Source organism: Paramormyrops kingsleyae, chromosome 15 (genome assembly GCF_048594095.1).
Source record: "Paramormyrops kingsleyae isolate MSU_618 chromosome 15, PKINGS_0.4, whole genome shotgun sequence".
Lineage (NCBI taxonomy): Eukaryota > Metazoa > Chordata > Actinopteri > Osteoglossiformes > Mormyridae > Paramormyrops > Paramormyrops kingsleyae.
This window is the reverse complement of record NC_132811.1, coordinates 3,078,648-3,105,734: the sequence shown is the minus strand read 5'-3', so window position 1 is coordinate 3,105,734 and position 27,087 is coordinate 3,078,648. Positions and strand designations below refer to the sequence as shown.

The 27,087-nt window shown below is 41.7% G+C and overlaps 1 protein-coding gene across 8 annotated transcripts in view; it reads right to left on the bottom strand.

Moving 5' to 3' along the window:
- The window catches only part of pex5la (peroxisomal biogenesis factor 5-like a), a 68,567-nt gene that overhangs the window by 8,086 nt on the left and 33,394 nt on the right, over positions 1–27,087 (bottom strand). For 3 of the 8 annotated variants that reach the window (XM_023844090.2, XM_072699840.1, XM_023844091.2), the window contains exons 2-10: positions 26,113–26,217; positions 18,950–19,061; positions 15,298–15,507; positions 13,919–14,042; positions 13,071–13,164; positions 11,970–12,065; positions 4,800–4,916; positions 3,555–3,698; positions 1,555–1,625 (exon numbers count right to left, since the gene is read on the bottom strand). In XM_023844090.2, the coding sequence (XP_023699858.1) occupies positions 1,555–1,625; positions 3,555–3,698; positions 4,800–4,916; positions 11,970–12,065; positions 13,071–13,164; positions 13,919–14,042; positions 15,298–15,507; positions 18,950–19,061; positions 26,113–26,217 (1,073 nt within the window). The other 5 variants (XM_023844095.2, XM_023844093.2, XM_023844096.2 and 2 more) reach the window with 5 other exon arrangements.

Sequence of the window (27,087 nt, the reverse complement as noted above, 5' to 3'; positions counted from 1 at the left end):
GATGTGCCTCAGATTTATTAAACATCCAGACTTTCTTGAAAGCTTGTAACCCTGCTAAGGTTATGTCATTATAAGGAAAACATATATATCTTTTAAAAGGAAAAATACATCGGATTGGTAATCCATACACCAGTATTTTAAGACCAGCCCAGTGTGACAGTACTATTTTTTTTTAGAAGTCAGATAAAAAATCTCTGAGGAGGTAGTTTAACGCTTCAGGGATGGAGGGGCAATGAATGTAACTCTCTGTAATTCACTGCATTGATGGTCCCACCTGCAGATGCTTAGAACTTTGGTTCAGATCAATTTGTTCAATTTATTTGTAATGAGTACGAGCATCCATCCATTGGCCCATCATGCATGATCCTAAAAATTCAATTTAATGTGATCTTTTGTTTATTCTTTTGATTCTATACCTAAGGAAGAATATTTGACTAGACAGCAAGCTTCAGAGATCATAAAAACATCTTAAAGAGTGGTCCATTTTGCTACTAAACCACAGATCTATTTTGTGAATCTTGAATATCACCACTATTCCCTCCAGCTCCATTCTGATGTTAACACCCAAAGGTTTCACCTTCTCTGGCATGATGCGTGACTGTCACCATTACTCAGTGCTAACCTGCTGGGCAGTGTTACAGGGAACTGACTCATGCTGAGCCTAATCACTTACGTTATCAGCAAGTCTTTCCTCAAAAAGACAGCCGTCAAGCACCAAAGTTACATTACATACTATTTTCACTCAAGCGTGGAATAGGACCATGTGGTGACCACAGTAATGAGCTGTGGCAGAGTACAGCTGCAGGTGTAACTACTGGAATCAAAAACTATTGATACTGCACTAATAATCTATTTTTATTATATCAGAATCTATCTACTGACGTGAATTCACCTCAATTACAGGTAGAATTTTTGAACAGCAGCAAGTGAACACCCTCTTGCCCTCACCTATGGTCATGAGGTCTGGATAGTGACCGAAAGAATAAGACCTCAGATACAAGCGGCTGGAATGAGCTTCCTCCGCAGGGTGGCTGGGCTCAGCCTTAGAGACAGGGTGAGGAGCTCGGACTTTCGAGATGGGCTCAAAGGAGAGCCGCTGCTCCTCCGCATAAGATGGAGCCAGTCGAGGTGGTTCGGGCATCTATCTAGGATGCCTCCTGGGGAGGTGTTTCGGGGAGGAGACCCCAGGGCAGACCCAGGACACGTCGGAGAGATGCGTGTCTCAGCTGGCCTGGGAACACCTTGGTATTGAGCTGGAGGAGGTGGCTGGTGAGAGGAAGGTCTGGGCATCCCTGCTTAGGCTGCTGCCCCTGTGACCCGATGCTGGATAAGCGGCACATAATGGATGGATGGATGTTTGAACAAGAGTATATTCTGCATTCTGTTTGTCTAATAAGGCAAATCAAATCTTTCTGTTGAAAAAAGCATATTCAATTACACTCTGTTCCCATTTTGGTTATGGTGTCGGCGTTAAACTTAAGCAAAACGACACATTGATGGGGACTGATCTTCATCTCAAGGTGCTGAGAATGTTATGCACTAACACCTTCTCACCTCTGGAGGGAGACAATGGCTGCTTGCTCGTTCTCATTCTCTGCCTGCGTGGTTCCCAGAACCTGCCAAGCCTGGGGAGAAAGTAGGACTTAGCTCTGAAAGATAAGGTCATCACCCGGGTGTGACCATAAGATTGGTGGCATGTCTGAAGTCAAGCCACAGCATAATTTATACAACATGACTCACTGAGACTCTACATGGACCCAAAATTGATATGAATAAATTCTGATTTTGTGTATGTTGGTCCTTCAGACAGAACTATGCAACAACATAAAAATACAACCTAAACAAAACATAATATTGAATAAACCGTTCCAAAAGCATAGAGCAATATTTCAGAAAACAATGCACAAACTGGAAGAGAAATAATAAGCTTAATTTCCTGTGTCTGCAGGTCTGCTATTGTAAGTTATAATTAGCCTGATTGTTTTAGAACAGCCAGGCGCATAAAAATCTGCCAGCGAAACGTAATGATTCTGCATCTCTGGCTGATGGGTCCTGGTGCAGGAACGAGTGACAATGTTTCGCTAAGCAGGACTTGATGGCTGTATAATATATATATATAATATGTATAATATTTATATAACATATTTATATAATATATATTGTTTGTATATTGACTATGTAGAGCCATTTGTAATTTTGGTATTATAATATTTGTATTATTTGTTATTGGTATTTAACTTCTTAATTATTCTCTTACTGTCCGGGAACAACTGTAACCAATAATCTCCTCAGGGATCAATAAAGTGTTCTGAATCTGAATCTGAATAAAAGCTGAGCCAAACTCTTTCTTGATTTCATTATTGCACAATATTCGCAAGACAGGACCATCCAGCTAGCAGCTCTGTCTGGGTCTGGAACGAACCCTAAAAGCTCTGATGGAGAATCACGGGGAGTTCTGAGCCATCTCTATGCCGCAGCTACGCACCATGAGCTAATCAGGACGGCACATGATTCCATGTTGCGACTCTCAGATTCAATTAGTGATACATTAAAATGCTATTAATGAAACATTCCTGAGATGAGCATAGATGAGAGGCTTACAAAACCTCCCCAAGGTCTCTAACAGAGCATAGACTGCTGCCTAATCATGTCAGGAGAATGATTCAAATCAAATTATTCACCTTGGGAAATGTATCATCTTTACTAGAAAAAGGGCATATTCAACTAAACACTCTGGAAGGTGTAAACTGTAAGGTACCTCCATCCATTCATTTATCCTGGATAGGAAACAGATGGACATGGAGCCCATCCCTGGTAGCCCAATGAACAAGGCTGGGGGTCACCTGAATGACAGAGCATCATGGGGTCCAAACCCAGACACAGAGTATAGGAAATGCTATAATAAATGCCAGGAGGAGTCTCAGAACTGCAGCAGGAAACCTGGGTCACACGGGCCAAATGAAGCTTCACGAACCATTTGCTGTATTTTCTGCCCCCACTAGATGGTGCTCTCTGTTCAAAAAAAGGCTCAAATCATGCCCCAAAGCAAGCCAAGAGCACCATCTAGTGGGGTCTATAAATACAGCAAATGGTTCATGAAGCTTCATTTGGCCATCAGCTGGGGTTCAACCCCCCCCCCCCCCCATACTGGAGGTGTGAGGCAAAAGAGCTACAGACTGAGCCACCCTGTCACTGTAATATGCATGTAAACTTTAATGTAGAAAAACCATCTTTGTAGAGTATAATATAGAAAGTGCTAGTTTTATCATTCTAAAGAGATCATTGATAAATAAATCCAGATCGGTCTTTGCTAGGGCTGTGTTTGACTCAGCTTGGTGCTCAGGAACCCCCAGACAGTCCACATTTTAGTCAGGGAGGGAGCTGGGAGGGAGCAAAAACATGGACTGTCTGTGGGTCCCCGAGGACCGGGTGGAGAAACACTGTGCTAGGGTGAAAATCTCTGTGCCCAGAGGCATGCCGAGGAAGGCCTGACAGGTGGGGGCGTGTCCTCAGCGGGGGGCGTGTCCTCAGCAGGGCACGGATCCCCCACTCACCTCAGAGTCCTGTGGGTCCTGCAGGACGGCGGCCTCCAGGAGCAGCACTGCGTTGGGCAGGTCCCCCTCGCGAGCCTTCTTCACCCCATCCTCAAACGCGTTGGGCCAGTCTTTGTACGGGTTATCCGTGTGGAAATAGTAGCCCTAGTAACCCACAGGGAATTGGTACAAAACAATCCTGGTAAACAGGAACAGTAGCGTATAATTAAACATGCCGGAAGTCTGCAACCTTGGGTCAAACCCTAAGAGTTGCCAGGATTATTTTAAAATATTTAACTTTTCTACCCAAATACCCCAGTCATGATTAGTTCAGCAGTGTTTTCCACCCAATTACATCTCAGATTGGCCGACATGAAACGCTATTACAGTTAACCAGTATTAATTCCACTGTTAAACATAAATATAAGTAATATATGAGATACTCATTGCTTGTGATATATTCCCAACTCAACTTGTGATTTAGAGCATCTTTAACCCAGCTTAATGTAACAGCTCAGCAGATGTGGTTTACATACTGCAATGACTGTACACCGATAAGCTTGGTGATGTATGCGTGAATGGGAGATGTGATGTTGTATTGTCACACACTATGCATTGTGTAGACCAGGGGTTCGCAATGTCCGGACCGCAGTCTGGATTCACACCAAACAACAAGTTGGATCCGGCTGGTAATAATAATAATAATAATTAATAATAATAATTTAACCTTTATTGTCCCTCATGGGGAAATTCTTTTTACGCCTCCATCAACTTGCTCTTTGTAGAACAAGCTGTCTGTGAAGGACAGCCACCTGTTGGGGCACCCAGGGAGCTGGGGGTTAAGAGCCTTGCTCAAGGAGCCGCAGACATGCTGAGGGTGGGTTTGAACCGGCGACCTTGTGATGCACCTTATTAATCAATGCGATTAACGTAAAAAGGCTTAATGTGGCTTGAATAACAAAAATACAATGTAGAACTATCAAACTTACACATAACTCGTCATAACAGCATCCCCCCCCCACCCCCATGACAGTCAAAACGATCAGTGAACATTAAATCAATATTTAAGTTCCCTTTATTAAAATATGTTGATGTCTATATCAAAAGTTATGTTATTGTTAATTGATTAAAGGTCTGTTTTGTTACTGAAAGGTGTTCTGGAACCCTGAAAAAATGATGCGGATCTTTGATCAAAAAGTTTGAGAACCCCTGGTTTAGAACATAAGAACATAAGAACATAGAGCGTGACAGTAAGCTGAGAGGCACCTTCTCGTGCGGCGAGACACTGGAAGGGATCTGGGCCTGGTCATTCTCCGTCAGCCAGTTTCTGCGAGCCAGCTCCTCCCACTCGGCCTGCATCTTGTCCCAGAACTCCGTGTCTGACTGTACAGTGGTATGGGGGGGTGGAGGAAAAGGCAGGAATGCAACTCCCTGGAATGGTGAGCATCCAATACACGTTCCCAAACCTCTAAAAACCAACCCTCTGCAACTATACTCACTTCATGGAGCTATCAGTGTACCGACAGATATTTTACACATGCAACTTTACAATGAGCAAAGCCCTTATTTTCATCCGGCTAAGCTCTGTTCCATTGTCTTTCATTTTGAATGAAAAAAAGTACAATACAGACGCTCCCCTACTTATGAATGAGTTACGTTCCGAACGGCCATTCGTAACTTGAGATGCTCGTAAGTCGTTATTCAACATCATTTTAAGGGTATATACAAGTACAAAGAACTAGGATGCTGGGAGTACGCAGGCTACGCTGCTGCGGGGCGGGAGTATCAGCCAGAAGTCATACTAGGCGGAATTGGCGGCAGAAAAAAAATGATGTTGTGGACAGGAAATGGGAGCCCAAGGAACACAATTTGGAGTTACGCTCCTCTTAGTTCGTATGTCTGAAAGTTCGTAAGTTGAAAGTTCGTAAGTCGTGATGGGAGGGTCATACGTATTAACACACAGCAAAGCTGTTATTGTTAAAATGCATAGAAGCATAGAAGCTTTGATTGCTATGCATGAGACAAATCGTGAATAACAAGCACCGCTTATGTCAAATGAAGAAATGGACAATGAGTAACAAACCAGTAGCACCCAAACGGCAGGTAGAAGGCCAATCAGCCACCTTCTTTGCTCAGGGGAGTGACCTTCCATGCCTCCTAGCTGGTACATATAGTCACCAGATAATATAATCCAGCAAAAGTCAGCTGAGATTAATTTAGATAAAATGGCCGATGAATGGGCAGGCAGACAGCAGTCAGGTGTTTAAATGACAGAACATCCAGTCCTATACCTCTGGTGTACCACCAGCTACCTTACAACACATAGAGTACAATAATTCTTGTGCTTTTAAGATGCTAAGCTCTACATGTGTATAGAGTGGCAGTGTTAGGCTTGTAGATGTGCAAAAGACCATTGATTTGTTATTGCGAAACAATTAAATTGCACCATAATGAAAGACACACAGAGATCAAAGCCTGTATACATAGACTGAAGTCCTCTATCAGTGATCAGAAAAAGAGCAGGCGACACTCTTGTCACATGAAAATCATTTAGTGTGACTCTCTTCAGGTTTGCCTGTGGTCCAGGGCATAATTTCTTCACTACAGCTCTGAGTGAAGAAAATAATTAGTAAGTGTTTGATCGCAGGCAATGCGCTAACCTCAGTGCTAAAAACCATTAGATTAATGAACTGCAGAGTAACATGACGTAAATTTTGCATTAGTGGTGAAAACTGAGGAGGGAGATATTGGAGTTTAGAATGTTATCATTGGAAAGCAGCATTGTGAGCTTTGGCACGTTCTTTAATTAGCTTCTGTAACATATAGCAGGGCTTCAGTGGGTACTCCCCAGTGACGGCTGTTTAAGGGAGAGAACAATGTATCCACTTTTATTTCCATTAGCTATTAAAGTTTCAATTTGTCTTTTCTTAAAGAGATGCATTCATGCACAGATTAGTGGCTCATCCCAGAATTATTCCCCTTTGAAGAACATTTTCAGGAAGCACACAGTGTAAATTCTTCCATTTTATACTGCCAGGCATCTAATGTCTTGCTCCCCTTTAGGGAACAATTATTTTGCTGGGTTTCATTTTAAATAGAAGTTCAGGATGCCCCCAGCACAGGCCTGGATCGGGAGGCTCTGCGTATTAAAATGCCATAGCAGTGTCAGTCAGGACAATATGGTGGACTGTAAGTAACGTGTCATTTCTCACTGGAATCTTCGCTAAACATATCGCCGGTGGAGAAAGATAAACTGCGACTGAGGTAGAGGCCCAAATCTCCAGTCTTCCAGCTGAGTGTCCTGCCATTTCCCATCATGTCGATTTAGAGCTGATACTGGACAAGAAAGCTACCACACTAATGTCCTGTGTTCAATTCCTACAGACACAGTCCCTGTTTCCCTTCCTTTATAATCAGCCAGGGCTTCCCGTGTGTGATTAGAGGAACGCCACACTGAGAAAGTCAGAGATGCGGAGCCGTTGCCTGGATATAACGTGCTGCTTAGCCAGTGGTGCCCCGAGGGTCACTGCCGCTGCCTTGCACTCGGGGTCCTGTGACTTACAGCCCAGCAGCTCTCTCACATTGGGGGTCAAAGTTGCCCCTTAATTGGCAGCTGCAAGGTGGAACAAATTCCCGGCTTTTTCATGAGGTGCGTTAGCATTCCCCAGTGTGATGGCAAGATGAGGACTTCTGGGGCCAGACCGCAGCGATCCCTGGCCCGCAGCTCCACATGGAGGACGAAGCCTATAGGTCAACGGCAACTGGGACTAAAACCCGACACTGTAGCTTAAGTTGCTACGTCAAAAAAAATTAAGCATGACAAGCATTTCATACACTCATCTTTTTCGCCTGGGACGAGGCTTGGGACACCCTGTATGAGATGCCAGTATTTTGACTCTGGGAGTCCCAGAGTACTTGATACAATAAACATGAAGAAACTTACAACAGGGAAATTCCCAAAGATATCCCAATTTGTGTACTAGAACAAGTGTTTATGTTGTAGCGACACACAGGGGATTGCAAGCGGGATTGCTGTGCGTTCCTGAGACACCCTCAGGTTGCCCTGGACGACTGACAGTGCCTCCTTTTAGTTGTTCTTGAGTCCACCATTTTATCACAGACGATCACCAAAGTTAACAAACTGCAACTTGGTCAAAATATTTTTTTTACCCTCCCCCTAATCAAGAACTTGCATCTTAAAAATTCTCTGCTCAATAAAAACAAACAAATACATTTGAAATTAACCATACTTCTTCCAACAAAAGACTGTTTACTCACAGTGTCATATTCATAGTGTCATATTCACAGTGTCATAATCACAGTGTCATATTCACAGTGTCATATTCATAGTGTCATATTCACAGTGTCATAATCACACTGTCATATTTACAGTGTCATATTTACAGTGTCATATTCACAGTGTCATATTCAAGGTGCCCTATTCTAGCCAAAGCCTCCCATCACTCATCCACTGGTTGGCCTCCATCACACCTTTGTAGCATTAAGTCTCTGCTGACGTGTAAACGTGAGATGTGACGTGTATCACGTACTGTCAGTATGTGCCCATGCCTCGTTCACACAAACCTCACTGATAGCATTTTCAATGTGCTTTACTCAGCAGCCATAACAGAAGGAAATAAGTACATTATCAATCAAGATTCTACAGGCAATTCCTTAATAAAGACAAAAAAGTCTATCGATGCTGTTCCTGCCAGTCTTTCACCATATAAGCTAAAGTTGAGGGAAAAATGCCTGTTCACAAAAATAACTGAAGTGCTACTGATTTGAAGCCCTAATTACATTTTCTCTAAACTCTGCGGCTGGTGTATTCAGCAGAAGCGAACCTCAGCAATCAGAAATTTGGCAAAATGGGCAGAAATGTACACCATAAATGTTTAGTAGCACATGTCATTTGCCCAAATGATCATGTCTGGCCGTGAAAAGCAGTAATTTACAAGGAGCAAGTGACAATCAAGCCCGAACAGAAACATAACATGGGACTTGGATATTTCCTCACAAACATACGCACAGACACACACAGACACACACACAAATAATGATCAGTGTTCTTGGGAACCTGCATGTTCACAGATGTTCCCTGGTGTCACTGTCAAACCACAGCCCATGTCTGTGTGTTTTTATAAGTAGATTCTTGCATATTAACAGCAGCATAACAGATTGGAACACATGCAGTTCTGATTTAATTAAATGAAAGAGGCGGTTACATAATGAAACAGATTCAGCTATCATTTCTAAACTAATTTAACACCATCTAGGTGCAAAGCATTCAAAAGTACATTGAATTCTAAAAAATCTCATTAAAATACAACAAGTCATTTTAATAGTAACATTGATATACTATAATTATTTTGGAAATTAGCACTAATATTTCTATATCTCAATATATTCTGAATCGTGGTAAAAAAAAAAAAAAAGGTAAACCCCTAAATCACTGTATTTAAATAAAAATGTCTCCACATGTTCGCTCAATAATATTTTTTAAAAACGACATATATACATGGATACACCCGACCACCCCAATTCAGGGTTTCCTGTACCTGCTTTTTGGTGGCAAGCTCTCATGAAATGAGAGGTCTGTCCTGCAGGGGGCGCTATCAATCATTCATTCAACATATCTTTTGTGTGTATCAAATGTATTTGGATGTTCAACAGAAAAGCTGAAGACGGACAAAATAACTTTTAGAGTCTTGTTTTTGCCTTTTTTCCAGTCCCTGATAAATCTATTAGTACATAACTAATAGAGTGCATCTGTGTTGTGCATCTGTGTTGTGCATCTGTGTAGTGCATCTGTGTTGTGCATCTGTGTTGTGCATCTGTGTTGTGCATCTGTGTAGTGCATCTGTGTTGTGCATCTGTGTTGTGCATCTGTGTTGTGCATCTGAGTAGTGCTCAGATATAAAAAATAACAAGTTTGGAATTTTTGGTTCTAGGCTAAATATCCACTTACGCTCAATTACTCTCGGTTTCCTTAATCTAGCTTTTTTCCTAGAAAAAATGAATAATTCTTCCATTGTCCTCCCACCTTCCTAATATACGTCAATAATCAGCTGCTGTGGTGAGTCGTGCTGACAGAGTGGTGGCCCCCTTTCAGCACTCAGTAAGGATCATTCAGGCATCAAAAGGTGAGCCTTTTCCTACTATTTTAATCGAATGTGAGGCACAGCCTTAAGATCGTCCTGCCTTTCCTGGAAACGCTTCTGTGCTATCTCTACGTGCCAGAAAACACCCATCCGCTGCGGTAAGCTTGTGGATTTTATAATAACCCCTCGTGTCCTTTTTAAATAGAATGACTTCCTTCTTTATAATAATTTCCATAATCCCAAATAGTTTAACCAGTGAGATCCCTGCCGTCCCCCTGCCCTCAGTTTCACTGTAAATTAAATGCTATGATCGTCTTTTCTCAGACGTAATTTCTATGTTATCTTCCTCTGTTAATATTTCTATGTTAAATGGATAGCAACTGTAACTATTCTCCCATGATGGACATTTTGGGATTTTAAACTTGCTACTCAAATATTATAAACTCCATTCATAAGTTAATTAGAATGAATGAATGAATAAATCAATGGATGGATATCTACATAATGCCTCTATATTCAGTCTCCAAGAGAAAAGGCAGGTTTTTGACAGATTTACCAGTTGCACTATTGTAAAATACACATTAAACATGCTTAGTGAGCTGGCAGGGGTGACACGCTGGTTCTGTGGGTAGAGCTGTAGCCTTGCATCTCGAGGTTGTGTTTGATTCCCAGTTCTGAGCTCACATGTTCACTTTAAAGGCCATTTGGCAGATGCACCACCTTTGTAAAGGTCATGCTGCCACCTTGGAATTTCGGCTACAGTGTATGGCTCAGTGGCTTTGGGTTCTGTACCCGTGACTGGAAGGTTGCTGGTTTGAATCCTGGGGCTGGCAGACTGATGCTGCCATTAGCCCCCCCCCCCCCCCCAGCTCCTGGGATGCTGTATACTGGCTGACCCTGAGCTATAACCCCCCCTCCCTAAAACTAGCTCTCACCTGTAAGTGTGTCTCATGGAGAAAAGGTAGGTGAAAGGACCAGTACTCCAAGGAGATCATCTCCCCTGTTCAAAAACTTTAGGTGAATCGATGTCTCTGAACCTTGTAATGAACTGGCCTCCCGCTCAGAAACCCCCCTACCAACGTACTTCCTGGGAGGGGCTCCAGGCTTATGATAACTCTATATGGAGTAAACAGATGGACGAAGGTACTGTACAGAGCAGGTTATTTTGAGAAGTCTGTGACGATTAAGGAGACAGGCCATCATCTAGGCTTTGTACAAACCTGGACCTGAACAGGTAGCTTCAAATGTTGCTCTAGCATGGTTCCAGGACCCTGGTGCCTGTACCTTCCGTGCACAGTGGAGCTCAGCATAAGGTGATTTATCATAGCTACAGCAAGAAGCTTGGAACACTGCGCAACCTGCTTCCTCTACGGCGAAGACAGAAGGAACTTCAGCTATTTCCAGTTTTGGTCACAAGAAAGAAGCAACGGATGGAAAAGTCTTGCGAAGATTTGTGGAGAAAGTTATAAAGCATTGGTGCAAGCTCGCTGGTGCTGTCATGACGTGACAAAATTTCAGGCAACAGCACTTTATGCACATCACAAGCAGGGCCCTGCGTCCCTTGGGCAGGAACCCAGTAAACATGTGACCAAATACCAAGCGCTACGATGAGTGCAGGAAAGAAAAGAAAAATGCAGTGAAAAACACTTTAAAGGAGTTTGTATCCAAATGTATTTCACATCAGATTTTTATATACTGCTACTCTGCTCCATAGTAAATATACTGTAAGTTCTAGAACCTAGAGCTGTAATTTGTGGGCCAGAGCCTTGCAATAATCCAGTATGTGGTGTCCGATTACTGCAACTGGAACTGGGCCTGAAACTGATATGTTCGGTACAGATATATTTGACCTAATTAACCCTCCCATTGCTGTATGACGGAAAGGCGTCCCGTTCGTTTAAGATATCATGTGAGATCATTCAAGGTATGTGCTATTTATATTTACATTCAGTGCCTGAAATTCAGCCAAAAGGAGTAATTCATCCCTTGAAAGATCCAGGCAGCATTAAAGGCAAAAAAAATGTAAAAAAAAAAGGGCATCACAAGTATAGCAGGAAATATGGGAGGTGCATATCCTGGGGAGGGAAACACTATTATGCACTGGGCCATGGCACATACTCTGACCAGTTTGGTAAAAAGCTCTTTATGGTTTTAATTGTACGATCAGTAAATTTCCTTAGAAAGAAACACTGTACCCATTAATACCCTCAAGCATGGTAATAACCCTTATTTTTTAAAACGGCCATCTGTATTTACAGACTGTCTAAATGTTTGATGAATATCAGAGTGGATTAATGTCATTAAATACCGGTTTAACGACCAAGGGGACGCTTACCTCCACTGCTGCTTTGGCTCGCTCAAACTCCTCCTCCAAGGACTGGTTTCGGGACAGTAGGGTGCTGCCCCACCTTTGCTCCTTGCTCAAGCGGCCCTGGGTGGTGTCAGACAGATGTGCCCGGTCAGCCGTTTCCCCCTTTACGCGCAGTGGGGCACAACTGCCTTCACTGCGCTATGACTTACCAAGGAGGCCGCAGAACCGCGGCCCACATCAAACCGGAGACTGATCTCAGTTCGGCCGCTCTCTCACCCTCCCTCTTAATTTGAAAGTCATGAGTACCAGTCAGCCGGGCTGCACCACAGTGTGAAGGCTGTCTTCTCGTAATACTGTGAACTTTACAGGGGTGAGCCAGTCGTGCAAAGTGCAAAATAAACCTTTTGACCAGATGGTTAAAGGTTACAAGGTCGAGGAGCTTCGATGGAAATTTTAAGCTCTGAATACTACTTTGTGAAAAACATGTGCTACGCAGCAAAATAGGAGCGACATCACGCAGCATTGCTGGCCTCTGCCTCACTGAGGGTTGCATGGACTTGGTCAAGTCTGCCAGAAGCCTTACAATAAGCTCTCCAAGCTTCAAAGAAAGTCTACTTGAAAGGAATAAAGTCCACTCCTTCCCTTTCAAGGTATTTTGATTGAGAACCCTGTATTGACATGGCGATGCAAGTGCAGCCCACCCAAAGTGGGAAACTGCAGTTAATTAGGTTTTCTGATAAAGCTGCTTACTCTGTTCAAGGTTCTCAATACATGACTTACAGGCTCCAAATGAAGACAATTGTACATGGGGTACAGAACACAAGGCCTAGATTTACCTAAACGAGTGTTTCTCAATCCAGTCCTCAGGGATGCACAGACAGTTCATGTTTTTGCTCCCTCCCAGCTTCTGGTAAGACTGTCTGGCAAGGAGCTGGGAGGGAGCAAAAACATGGACCGTCTGGGGGTTCCTAAGGACCGGATTGAGAAACACTGACCTAAACCTCTTTCTAAGCTGGAGGAGATTTTCAATGCATTTTAAAATAATGAGGTGACACTTTTCAGTGCGGGTGTTTCATTATTTATCATAAATAATGGCCATGCAGATCATGACAGAAAAGTGTTTACCTGAGAAAAATGAAAAGGCTCCGCTTCAGCATTGGCGTTAATTTCAAATGTGTTTCTTGTGGCTGACTCTGATGCAGTCTTGTACTCTGAGGACCTGCACATAGATAATGAAAATCATGAATCTCCTCTTTCTGTGTGGAATTGCTTTCAGCGACGACCTGCCATATTTCTGTAACTACACTTTAGGGTACACCATGCATTTTCAGAGTTGCAAATGCACCTTTATAATTGTAAAATCCCTCGTGAAATTAGAGTTTTCAGAACAGGAAGAAATGTTCGATTTCAGGGGTATTAGATTTTAATCGAATTCTCGCTTACGTCTGGGTACATTCAACCTGGGAATTTTTAGAGATTGTTCACGCTTCTGCTTTATAGTTTTATTAAATCGTTTAGGTTGCTCAAAATTTCAAGAGATTATTATATACAGACGCTCCTCTACTTACGAACTTTCAACTTACGAACTTTCAGACATACGAACGAAGAGGACTGTAAATCCAAATTTGATCTGCATATACAGTACACAGTTTACGGGAATGAGTATTGTGTGAATGCTTAACAAATATATACAATCATCCGAGTCATCATGAGTAGTTATGAAGAACAATGAACGTTGTATGCCATAGCCATACGTGAACATTTTCTGACTGCAATGTGTTACTTTTGACAAATTACACATACTCTGTAGTACAGATCATTATTTATGCAGTTCATTGTTTTTGAGCTTTTACATACATACAAACCTGTGCCATTTTACTTGAAGGCAGTATGAGTTTGCAATCACAAAGGAACACAAGACACTAAATGAAGGACCTAGCGGGTGAAATTCCGTGCGGGAGAGCACTGCTTACCAAAGGAATTCGTTTGAGGAATTTTTTGATGAATGCCTTTTTTCCAGTTTCCATTTCCTGCTGCTGTTTCTCTCAGGGTAGAGGTTCAGCTCCTCCCATTTCTCCAAGGGACAGGAATTATTGACTGAAACATACCATGAGGAAATCAAGTTGCTAGTTTATTGCTGAAACTTCAAGTCCAAGTGGCATCATGCAAGATTCATGATAGGACATTAACTTCTGCAAAAACCTTGAAAAAGGACAATCATTCAAGTTATAAGACCCACAACCTCAGTATAGAGTTGCTGTATCAGTATCCTGTAAGAGATATAATGTCTTATTACATTTTTTCCTTTTTACAACCCATTTTGTCTGGCATAGACTGTTTTAAATGAACCCATATTACCTGCTATTTGAAGTTCAGATCTGTCAGTCCCTAAAACACACAGACAAGCATGCAGGCACATATGCAGGCAAACACGCATACAATTAAAAGAAAAAAAAAAGGTTATCCTTGTGGGGATTGAAAAAAATGTCTCCACAGGATAAAAAGTTACAGATTTTTATCGCATTGTAGGAAAATCTGGTTCCCACAATGTAATGATTACAAAAAGCGCACGTGCGCGATCGGAACTGATCCAGATCTATTTCACGGATCGGGTATTACTTGCCAATAGTAACTCCGATACTTACTTATTTAGTTTTTGGCAGTCTCCAGAAAGACAGCTCCTATTTCGTATTAAATTTATTTGTACAACCAATAGCACGACAGCTCTTTCACAGCTCTAGATGTATTTTTGCGACATTCATTGATTCAAGCTGAATGCTAACAATGAAACAGTACGTTATGTATTTTTCTAATTAAACATTTTTTTTTATTCATATGTACTAGTTACAAAACAATAATATTTAAACTATATAATTAAAATATTAAAGTAGAGCTCTTGTACCGTAATCTGTATAGGGCATCGGCAGTATCGGAATCGGATCCCAACTGAACAAAATGTGGACTAGCCCATACTTACATAATACAAAACTTTTTAGTTTTTTGATCGCAGTCACAGATTTTTATAAAATTTTTGTTATCCTTGCGGGAACCGAAAAATTTCCTCACAGGGTTAAAAGTTACAGGTTTTTATAACGTTGCGGAGAAATTTGGTCCCCACAATGTAATCATTTAAAAAAAAAAAATGCACACACAGAGACACACACGGGAAGGATTCAAAGATCCAACCCACAGCATAGGGGTATGCTATGCCCATAGCATAACCATTTTTCCTAATCAAAAGTCCATAGAAAGTAAATCCAAAACTTCTGTGGACTGTAACTGTCACTGAGTTATTCCTTTGTTACTTATTAAGACTGAGTGATTTTTGATTGCACTATTTGCGACTGAGCACCTGAGTCCAGCGCCATCCTCTCAGGTGTCTGGCAGCAAGTGGCACTTTGTTCTACGTCCACCTGGATCAGCTCCGTCTCATCGGGTCTCTTCCTGTGGGGGGCGCTCTTGGGGCCGTCTCCGCTCATAGCCATTAGATTCTTCCTCTCGTTGCAATTTTTCCTCTCGTTGGGATCACTGAGGTCCAGCAAGTCCAAGGTTGAGGACAGGACTAGACACAAAAAATCAAACGACTGTAGGAATATTCGCAGATTTTGAGTAAAGCCTTTTAGTATTACAAGGAAATACACTTCAATTTTTCCAAATGCTGCCAAATTTGGCCTTGCATTCTGAAGTGAACCACAACCATGTGGATGCATAACTGTTTGAACAACCATATTTAAACATCATCAGTGTAACCATGTGATAACTGACCACATGACCTGTACTGAAGGTCAGCGGTGCCACCCCTTTAAATGGGCACATAAACACAGACATTAGGGATTTAATCTTAAAAGGGGAATTTATCCCCCAAACTGGCTAGGATAGTGTCTGTTTAACCATCATCTATTCTTTTTTATTACATTTCTATCATGTTCTAATTGATTTTTAGCAAAATATTATCCCTTACTGCTCTGCAAGCAAACATTAGTTTTAGACAAGTTGCATCATCATAAGCCTCTGCATTAACGCATTACGTCCAAATTAGCAAATAAATTCCAGAGGCTCGGCACTTGTGGCAATATTATATTTCCTTAGAGCTAATTGATGTAATTTAAACTGCAGGACTGTATGCTTTGGAAATATGGCTGTACTTTCCAGATCACGCGCTGCAAATTAGCATGTTTCATATTTCTCTTTGAATAGGGGAGACAGAATCAACAAAAGCCAAATAAATCATAGAGGTGTACGGCATTAAAATCGCTGCTTTGAAAATGCCGTGTACGCTTTTTTCTCTATTATTTAAAATAGGTGCCGGTCAGGTGGCCGAGGTTTGTAACAGCTAATCCCTAACTGATGTCCTCCTTGATAGCTGCATTGTAAGTGATATATATTGTAAGGGATATTTTCCCTTAATTTTTCACTCTACTACAAGTCAATAAATAAAATAAAATAAAATAAATGAAAACTGAATTTGACTACAACAAAATGAAATTCTGCTTTTCAAAGCTTAGCACTGCGATGGTTTGTGTGGTTATGATTACAGGGCTGCCAACTTTAGTCAGCTAGCTGGAGTGAGATTTGTGATTGGAGACCAGTCCGCACACACATGCACACGCATTTTCACGTATGTTCATTACCTTGTAAATAGTCTGTGGGGTTTGAAAATTGCCCCAGTGCCTAAGATGTAAGTAATGATAGGTTTATAATGGAATAATATAGATTTGCCGTAAGATTTCTTGCGTGAGCGTCAGAATCTGAAAGTGTGAGCGTCACGCCAGATGTGTGAGAGTTGGCAACCCTGATTAACAAAGAGAAATCGGATAGATAATATCTACTTGGTGCATTTTTCAGAACCTTTGTTCTTGTTCCTGAGTTGATCTTACAATTAAAATGCTTCTGCAGATAAGATCACCCTGCCAAAATCTGACCACAGATGTGTGCAATTACATATAAATGTGTAATGTTTGGGTAGCATAAGTCGACTCATGGGCCAAAACAGACACATTCGCCCACATGCTAAAGTAAAGAGTAAATCTGAGGTCTATAATATTCAAAATTTGCTATGGCAGTTTCAGCATTCATAGCATCTTATTATCTGTTCAAGCTAATCTAGTTCAGATTATTTGGTTGTACATATAACCTGCCAGATTACTGCAAAAAAAAATTCTTTTTAAAACCTAAATCATAACCCAGGCATGAACAAACAAGCATGTGACATACTATTGGCAAATATAGTCTGAGATATAATGAATGATTTGCAGATTTCGTAATAATTCTTTGCTCTGGAAATTTATGTCAAAATCAGAAACAGCATTTTTTGAAGAAACTGCACTTTTTTTCCTAATGCCAGAATATAAAATTTGCGACACACCAAAATTTAGAACACATTTAAAATCTGCAGCTGCCTTATGTATAGGTATTTTGTGTGACATATCTTCCTGCAGATGACATCCAATTCCTGAAAATGCTTGTTCTATTCAGGGTCATGGGGGGGTCTGGAGCCCATGGGTGCAAGGCAGGGAACAATGGAGGATGGGGCACCAACCCCTTGCAGGGCACACACACTCACACACCATTCACTCATACATGCACACCTATGGGCAATTTAGCAACAATTAACCTCAGGAAACCCCACAACAACATGCAACAAGCAAACTCCACCCGTGACCATGGCAGACACTCAAACCCTGTACCAAGTGTCACCCGCCAATAACAGCAATACCAAAATTATGCTTTTAGTTATCTACAATACAACACAAAAGTTAGGAACAACTCTGATATTAATATATTACTTGTGAATATGTATTCCCGGGGTATTTGAATGGCTTTTTATTTTGATTCAGTCTATTTCCATTGTTTACTGAAGCAGAGGTTTTTTTTTCCAGAGTAGAGCTGACCTTCGAAGCCTGTAACTGAATATCTAAATATCTGTCATATCAAATCATTCCAGTACAGCAGGGCTTCAAACATGAAAGCTGAGAGCTGAGACGGAGAAAAAAACACTGACACTTCCACTTCATACCGTCTATATTACTGCAGAACTCCTCTGTGCTACAGCTGGTCTTTTGACTGAAAAATACAGCATACTTTCTCAGCAAAAACAAAATAGTATTCCAAAATGGCTGTTGTTAGGCTTCATTTTTTTTATAAACCTGCATTTATTTTTTACAAAGAACATATGTTGTATTTATACCTGAAGCGGAACAGCCAGAAATCAATGTATCAGTAGCTGAGCTTTTCATGGTGCCTTAAAAACAGATGGTCACTAACAGTCCCAAAATTCTTTCTTTCCAGCTGTTGCATTTCTTTTTAGACTGTGGATGTTCTACGTCGCAGGTTCTCATAATCCCGAATGCGGTCCGGATGAGGTGCAAACCGCAAGTTAATCTGGACCCAGCCGATAATGTAGCTCGTAGGAGTTCTACTTGCGCAAAAATGTTCTTAGGGCAGAATGAAAAGTGACTATTTCAGAGAGATAACCAATCAGATTGTAGAGGAGGTGGGTCCACGCAACTTCATGAGGCAGGACCAAGACATCTGATTGGTTGGTCCTTCCTCATCTAGCTTCTTGGACCCACTTCCTGTACAATCTGACTGGTTATCTCTCTGAACCAATCATCTTTCTTTCTGCCCTCAGAATATTTTTTTTGCGTAAAACTTCCATAAGCAATAATGCACCTTATGAATCAATGCGAGTAACGTAAAAAAGCTCATAAAGTCATGATCCCCCTGCCCCCCGCCCCTCCCAAACGAGCGTTAAAATTTCCCATTTCTGTTATATATTGATGTCTATATCAAACGTCATTGTTAATTCATTAAAATTCGTGAGATACTGTTTTGTTATTGAAAAGTGTTCCGGATCTTCGATTTTGAACAAAGATCTGAGAAAGTCTGAGAAGCCCTGGTCTACATGTTATTTGCAAAAGAGCAATCGTGACCGTAACTGAAACAACAGGAAAATTGTGGGGAGAGAAGCATCTCTAAAAAACGGGAAGCTGCAGGCACGGTACCTGCCGTGTTGGACGTCACAGGGCGTGTGGCCGCGTCACACTTTGTTTCACAGAGGAAGTCATCAATGGAGGGGCTCAATAGGGGCCGGCTCTCTTGCTGCTCAGTCACCAGCTGGAACAGGAACCGAACAGGGGTATTCCTCATAAATCAGCACACGTGGCACCATTCCTCCTCTCTGCATGAGTAGAAAGATGACCAGATTGCACAGCGGTTCGAGTGACTTCCCACCATTGCAGCTACTGCTCTGCTTCCAGCGCTCAGCCCATTAACCACCAACGTAGCCTCTTCTTCCCTCAATTTTAAAGCAAGTCCCAGTGAAAACAGCAAGATTTGGGGGTCTTTCCTTACGGTGATGTTTACATGCACCTCACTAACTCACACGCATCTGCCGTGACACGCTTCCAGACTCTCACGTTCACGCAAGAAATCTTATGGCAAACCTCTGTTATTCCATTATAAACCTAAACTTTGCTACATCAAAAACATTGGGGTAGGTTGCAAACCCTACATACTATTTACAAGGTAGTAAAACTCATGCATATACGTAAATGCGTGCAGACTTGTGTCAAACTGAAAATCTCACGCCAGTCAGCTGACCAAAGTTGTTAACCCAGCCAGTTCGCAGACACAATCAAAATATGAGCGCAGTCCTGGCAGACCGTCTGTCTATCAACTCTTAAGGGCTCACGGTGGCACTGCAACTGCTGGAGAAGATGCCCTGCAACTGCGGCCCTGCCTACAATCACAAGAAAGCCATCAGTCACCACCCACCTCTTCTTGTGCTCAGTAAGCCATGCAGAAGGCCTCCAAATTCGGTCTTTTTATATGCCACCTGTTGTCTGAAAAGAGCACTTGCGCCCTTACATTTCTTCGTGTTTCCCCTACGCATCTCTCCCCCTGCGGGGAGCGGCATCGCCAGTATTATTCCTTCAGAAGTTTTGTTCCATCATTTTTCTGCAAATTGTTCTGAGCATCAATAGTTCTCCTGCATATGGTTACTGTTCTGGACGACAGTCTAATTCAGCATTTCCAAATAGCATAAATATTACAAAATGAATAATATACACATAAACATATGTACATCTACAATGAAAAATATAACAGTTTAAAATAAATCATACTCTGCTATCAGTCAAGCCTATATCAGTTCTTGGTACTGTATATTGATAAATTTAGCTTATTTGCTTCATGCAACATAATTCAGGTCAAGCCAACCCATGTTTTTTTATTTTAGTTCCTTTGAGCTAAAAGCACCCCATAATTTCCTATACAATAACATCTACGTGTTTATTCATCGAGCATTTTTTACAAAGCATATCTCAGATTAGAAAGACAACCATCAAATATGAAAATATCAGTGGGGAATGCAGACATGGTGCTTCATACATACTACTGCACTGTCTACTGCACTGTCTACTGCACTTTCTATATACTGAACCTTCTGCAGACACAAATATTACTGTTGACCTTCCTTCCCTTTGTCATCAACTGCTTCAGACACAATGAAACACATGATTTAAGAAAGTCTTACGTATTTTTCCCATCAAAAATGCCTGAAGTAGTAATGTGCAGCTGAAAGAAGATCTTATGGAAGATAATTTGAATCATAAATTCAAAAAATAAAGAATGGAGAGCCACTATGGTCTAAGGCAGTAGTATTCGAACTTTATTTTGACAGGGTGCCCTACGGCTGATTTATTTCTCCTTGTACAGTGGTTAGCACTGGCAGGTTTGCAGAAGCAGGACGGGATGTTGGTACAGTGGTTAGCACTGGCAGGTTTCCATAAGCAGGATGGCATGCTGGTACAGTGGTTAGCACTGGCAGGTTTCCATTAGCAGGGTGGCACGCTGGTACAGTGGTTAGCACTGGCAGGTTTCCATAAGCAGGGTGGCACGCTGGTACAGTGGTTAGCACTGGCAGGTTTCCATAAGCAGGGTGGCACGCTGATACAGTGGTTAGCACTGCCAGGTTTCCAGAAGCAGGATGGCATGTTGGTACAGTGGTTAGCACTGCCAGGTTTCCATAAGCAGGGTGACACGCTGGTACAGTGGTTAGCACTGCCAGGTTTCCATAAGTAGGGTGGCACGCTGGTACAGTGGTTAGCACTGCCAGGTTTGCAGAAGCAGGACCCGGATGTTGGTACAGTGGTTAGCACTACCAGGTTTCCATAAGCAGGGTGGCACGCTGGTACAGTGGTTAGCACTGGCAGGTTTCCATTAGCAGGGTGGCACGCTGGTACCGTGGTTAGCACTGGCAGGTTTCCATAAGCAGGGTGGCACGCTGATACAGTGGTTAGCACTGGCAGGTTTCCATAGGCAGGATGGCATGTTGGTACAGTGGTTAGCACTACCAGGTTTCCATAAGCAAGGTGGCACGCTGGTACAGTGGTTAGCACTGGCAGGTTTCCATAAGCAGGGTGGCACGCTGGTACAGTGGTTAGCACTGGCAGGTTTCCATAAGCAGGGTGGCACGCTGGTACAGTGGTCAGCACTGGCAGGGTTCAGGTTTCCTAACTCTATGTGTGTGCAGTTGGCATAGAGTGTTGAGAATGTGGCGTTCTCCCCATATTGTCAATAGATTTTCACAATCCAAAAACATGGTATGACGAATTAGTCGGGAGTGTGCCCTGTGATGGGTAGGTGCCCCATCCAGTGCCACTTCACCTTTATTCTAGTAAGCATCTTTGAGATCTTGAAAAATGCTACAAATGAAATACATTATTATTATTCCTGTCTTGCACCCATAGCTTCTGGGATAGGCTGCAGGGAGGGGGTCTCATGAGGGAGGGGGGTGGTTTCCACTCAAATAAAAACTCAAATTTTGCGTGACTCTCAGGTATCAAAAGGGGCACTTGTGTAAAATGTGCTGGGGGTGGAGGGGTCCCCTTGGTATATTTTGCTGCACCTCTGCCATAGGCCCCCTGCCGTGAGGGTCCCACCCCCTTGCCTCCACCGCTACTGCCCCAGCTATGGAAAAAGATGGAGACAGATGGATATTTCCATCACAGGTGGCATTTTCTTGCTCTCTGTAGATGAATGAAAGTTATTGTGTGATATATATATATAGAGTATATATATTTCCAAAAATGGCATTTTCTTGCTCTCTGTAGATGAATGAAAGTTATTGTGTGATATATATACAGAGTATATATATTTCCAAAAATGGCATTTTCTTGCTCTCTGTAGATGAATGAAAGTTATTAGGCTTTAAAAAAATATTCATTACTAACTTTGAAACGCCCATGCTAGACCAATGACCTGTATTACAGTAGTTTAATAGCAAGCCCACGTGAGGTCTGGATATGTTAATAAATAATTAAATATGCAAGAATAACACTGTGTTGCTGATTTTATTGAACAACTTCTCAATAACTATGTATTAGTAACAGGAGCATTTAAAATGTCTATCATGGCAATGAACTGTAGCAGCAGAGACAGCACACGAAGTTTCCCATTTTGGCTTTATAATATGCTATTATTAAGCCTTCCTTATATAAAAAAACGGTGCTTCTTTGTAATTGGTGCCAAAATAAGGCTCCTGAGAACAAAAATTCAAGTGTCTTTTTAGACCCCCAGCATTTAAGCACTTTCCCCACAAATATAAGAGAACTGTTGGCATTAATAAAGAACCACTGTGTCAATCAGAAAATAAGCGTAAAAGTAAAACAGCTAGATGACTGTACAGCTGCAGAACGAACAGCTGGACAGCTGATGTAACAAGACTGTTACGTTCTCGTCACCTCTCACGTTTGTGCAAAGACACTGATACTTCTGTATCTCAGAGAAGCAAAATGACTCACTTAGGAATTATCGTAACGTCACGCTACTGTAATTCCGTTACCCATGGACATCATCACAGTGCCTCCACAATTCCGAAACCCGTATTTGGAAACCACCGATGACTATGGCATTTCCATATATAACCTTTCATATTTCAAATCACTTCACGCAGTGGTGCAGAACTGGATACCATGAATGCGTATTACATTGGCCCCCACCCCAGACCATTCCAATTATGCTCCCAATTTTTTAGGGCCCCTGTCACTCCGGGGGCCTTAAAATCATCCTTACTCCCCTACCTTTATGTTGGCCCAGACCGGGTGGGATGGGGAGGACAGGGGGGACATGCCCCCCAATACTTAATTAGGTTAATTCATTCCCCCAATAAATACACATTTGTATTAATTATTGAGTAGTGTCACCCCCAATATCAAACTCTATCCTAGACTGCTGACTGCACATCTGTTCATATGGGCAATCTTTTGATAATCAAGTGCAAATGGCGAAGATGAACTGAAAAAGGAAGAGTATCTTCATAATGTCAGCACACCTTCATTCATTCTGGAATTACACACATTATTATAAGAGGCGAGAATAAATAAATGATAGCAAAGCACATGCAGAATGCAAATCAGGGATAATGTAACTATCACATTTCAGACTGTAATTAAAAGTTGAATAATTAACACAGCACTTTCATTTTAGCAGGTCCAACATTGTTCAGAATGTCAAATTGGAATATATGCACCAATAAATTTATATTGAATAAAAGATTAAACTGCAATAGACTGAAACATTTGTAGTATTTGCAATATTGTGCATAAAAAATAATAAATAAAATGCAGTAATGTTTTGCAGTGTACACTACATATGATTAGTATGGCTTTTAAATGAACTTTGGATCCCTGTTTTTCATACATTTGTGAAGCTAATCAACATCAAAACAACAAAAATGGACTTCTCAAGGTGCTGATTAGGGTGAAAGTTTACTACCCGACAGAAAACAGTTTCTTTAAAAAAAAAAAAAAACGCTTTCTGGAGGTTCTCTCACAAAACCATGCTAGTCGTCATTCTCAGTTTTCTGCATGTGTGTGGTACTGTACATTAATCTACCTGCCGCATGTGTGAGCAAGACATACGCTAATACAATAATTCTTGAAAAAAACTTTTCTGAGATAAACTGTTTAAAGGTTAAATTAAAAAGTTATTTTACACTATTTCAAAGCACAAGTAAGAAGTCCTTAAACATCCATTCCCCGTACCCGCCTGCTCTATGCAGGGGTCCAGAGCCTATGCTGGAAGCTATGGGTACAAAGCAGGAAGTAACCCAGGACAGGGTGCCTACCCATTTCAGGGTACGCACACCATTCACAATTTGCCAACTGCAATTCACTAGTACGTTTTCGGACTGTAGGGGGAAACCAGAAACCCAACAGCATGGGAAAAACACTGAAATTCAGCACCTTTGTACTGCCCTAAACTGTTAAACACGCATAGATGATGAAGAAAAGGTGTTAGTAGTTTTCAGCTGTTAAATCAACGACCAGTTAAGGTAAGTAAAACAAAACAAAATGAAGTTCATTAACAATTACAAGCAGCAATCGTAACTGGTAACTTTTTGCATTAACCAGTCCTAATACCAGATGGATTGCAGACTGCCGGCACGTTACGCATATTTGCATCATTTGCATGCATGACCTCCTCATGTTAGCAGTTGCCCGTCTCGTTAACGTGGAAGAAAATACTTCAGTGAAAGTGTTTTGTGCTTCCCGTGGACCATTACCAAGCAGCCAAAAATCCCCGAGTCTCAGACCCGCATCAGCCTATAATGTAATGGGCTTGTTTACAGCCCCTGCTTCCCCTTTGGGTGCAAAAACTATTTTAGCTGATTGTACTTTATGCTCGAGTCCTGCGTGTGGCACTCGGCTCACCAGGGCTTGAGGGATAACCCTGGAATTATGTAATGGAAAACTTCGGATAATTGTTCTGCCTGGGCATGACTCCAAGTGCCATGTCTTAGATGTTGTTGTCAAGGGAGCCCTGAACTGGTTACATTCACACGAATTTTCAGCGGTGGAGGGTAAAAAGCAGAGCCCTATGTAATGAGGGACATCTGGAATGCATTTATAATTAGGCCCTCGTGGGTGTTACACTTTTATAGTCAATCCTCTAAATGATGGGCTTCCGTAATCGTCATAGGGCACCGATCTAATTTGCCCATCGCTGACTCCATAGCCCTGACGGGGAATAACACAATGTCGTAAATGTCACCTAACAAAAAGGCAAAACAACAGCCCAGATTCATTCTGGGGTCCTTTATCAGAAGCCAAAGAACTGGGCAGAGCGGCCGTCCGTACCTTTGTTCACATGACAAGCACCTTTACACGCATGTCGATATCCAGAATGCCTAATGATGGATAGAGGGGGGGAAGGGGGGGGGGGCACACAAAACAGGCACTGAAAGCAAAATAAAGACCTAAATGAGGAGCAAAGAGTCACAGGATAGGGGGAAAGCTGGCTGAACTAAGAAGGGAACGCACTTCACTGATGGCTTCCAGGGAACAGAGGCGGAAGTGGCAGAAGCAGCTCAATCAGAGAGGGCCACACAAGTCATGGCGCAACGTGGAGGAGAAAAGGTGTGGGTAACACAGGCAGGGAATAACAATAAAGCAGCTTTTAACATTCAAAAAATGTATAATTGTACTACATTACATAATGTATAGAACTGTGCAGAAATTAATCAAAAACACATCACCCTCGAAAATGAGGCAGTTTAACAGCACAGTACAGGATACTGCAATAAAGAGGATGGATGTAATTGATTTATTTAAGGCTTTCGCACAGAAAGGTGTCAAACAATTTTACCTGTTTGTCCAATGCATAATTATGCTACAGTACAAGAAATTACATCATAAATCAACACGCCAGGAGAGCTTTTATTAAAATGAATAAAGAAAAGGCCAAAGCATCATCAGAGATGGCTGTAAGATACAGTGTGTTTGGCAAATAAGAGATATTAACTGCATGTTGATGTGTGCAATGATTTCAAAGGAGAGGGAAGATGCCATGAAATATCGCCCAGTGCCTAACTTAACCTGCTTTAGCTCTTCCAGCAACAAACTCTGGAATGTTCCGGAGTCACCGAGAGGCGTTTCCTCTGTATATTACTGACAAAAATTTATGTCCACATCAGACAGTTTAAAACACATTTAGGTGTTTTGATTAAACTGAAACAGTAGCTTTTAGAATGTGTGATTCATTTATATGCTATAATAGAGTTTTGAAAATGGTTTTTGAAAATCTTACTGACCATGTTATTGTTTTTTTTAGCTATCAAACATGGAATTACTTTCTGCTGGGTCTCTGCAATGGTTCTGCCCACCTTGGTTGTCACTGTGAGGAGGGGTTTTCCTTCTGAAGATGCTTTACTTGGTATCTCCTTCAGCACCATGGCAACGCCCTTATCTGTCGCTCTAGAGTCTTTCCCCTACAACAGTAAAATCAACAATGACTCGTGTCAGGACAATTTGTTCATTTGTTCAGTTGTCTTCCCTCTAAGAAAGGAAACTTAAAATTAAAAACAGAATCTCATAATTGCTACTACTTTTTCCCATCCAAAAAAACGCTCACGAGAGTTTTACTTATACAAAAATGTTCTGAGGGCAGAAAGAAGAATGATTGGTTCAGAGAGATAACCAATCAGATTGTTAAGGAGGTGGCTCCAAGCAGCTAGAGGAGGTGGGACCAACCAATCAGATGTCTTGATCCGGCCTACTCTAATTGCTTGGATCCACCTTCTCTACAATATGATTCGCTATCTCTCTGAACCAATCATTTTTTGTTCTGCCCTCAGAACTATTTTGTGCAAGTAAAACCCCCACTAGGCTAAAACACAACAATATCCATTTCAAAAATTCATAAGAGGCAACAAACATCATGGATGGGTGAAAGTACACAGGCCACAGCTCAGTGATTTGGATGCATTACAATACAGGCCACGATCAGGCAGTAATGGCAGGACTACCACAAAAGGTTAATTCTGCTTGTTTATTTCAGTTGTTGCTGTGACTGCAGCGGAGGTTCCCCGGAGGAGATTTAGTGATTTACTTCGCAATGTAAACCTCCTCATGAGAAGGGGCCAGTGTAATTGACTTCTACAGGGCTATTTAAAAAATCAGATTCACATTAAAAGCTCATTGCCTCTTAATTTAACTCAATTACCCCAATGGAATTTTAAGGAATCATCTAATTTCTAAGTATCTAATATATAAAGTTCTACCACTGGTATCAGTTGTTCTTATTGAACATTTTGAGCATGATATTATGAAAAATCCTTAAGTAAATGTAAGCACAATCT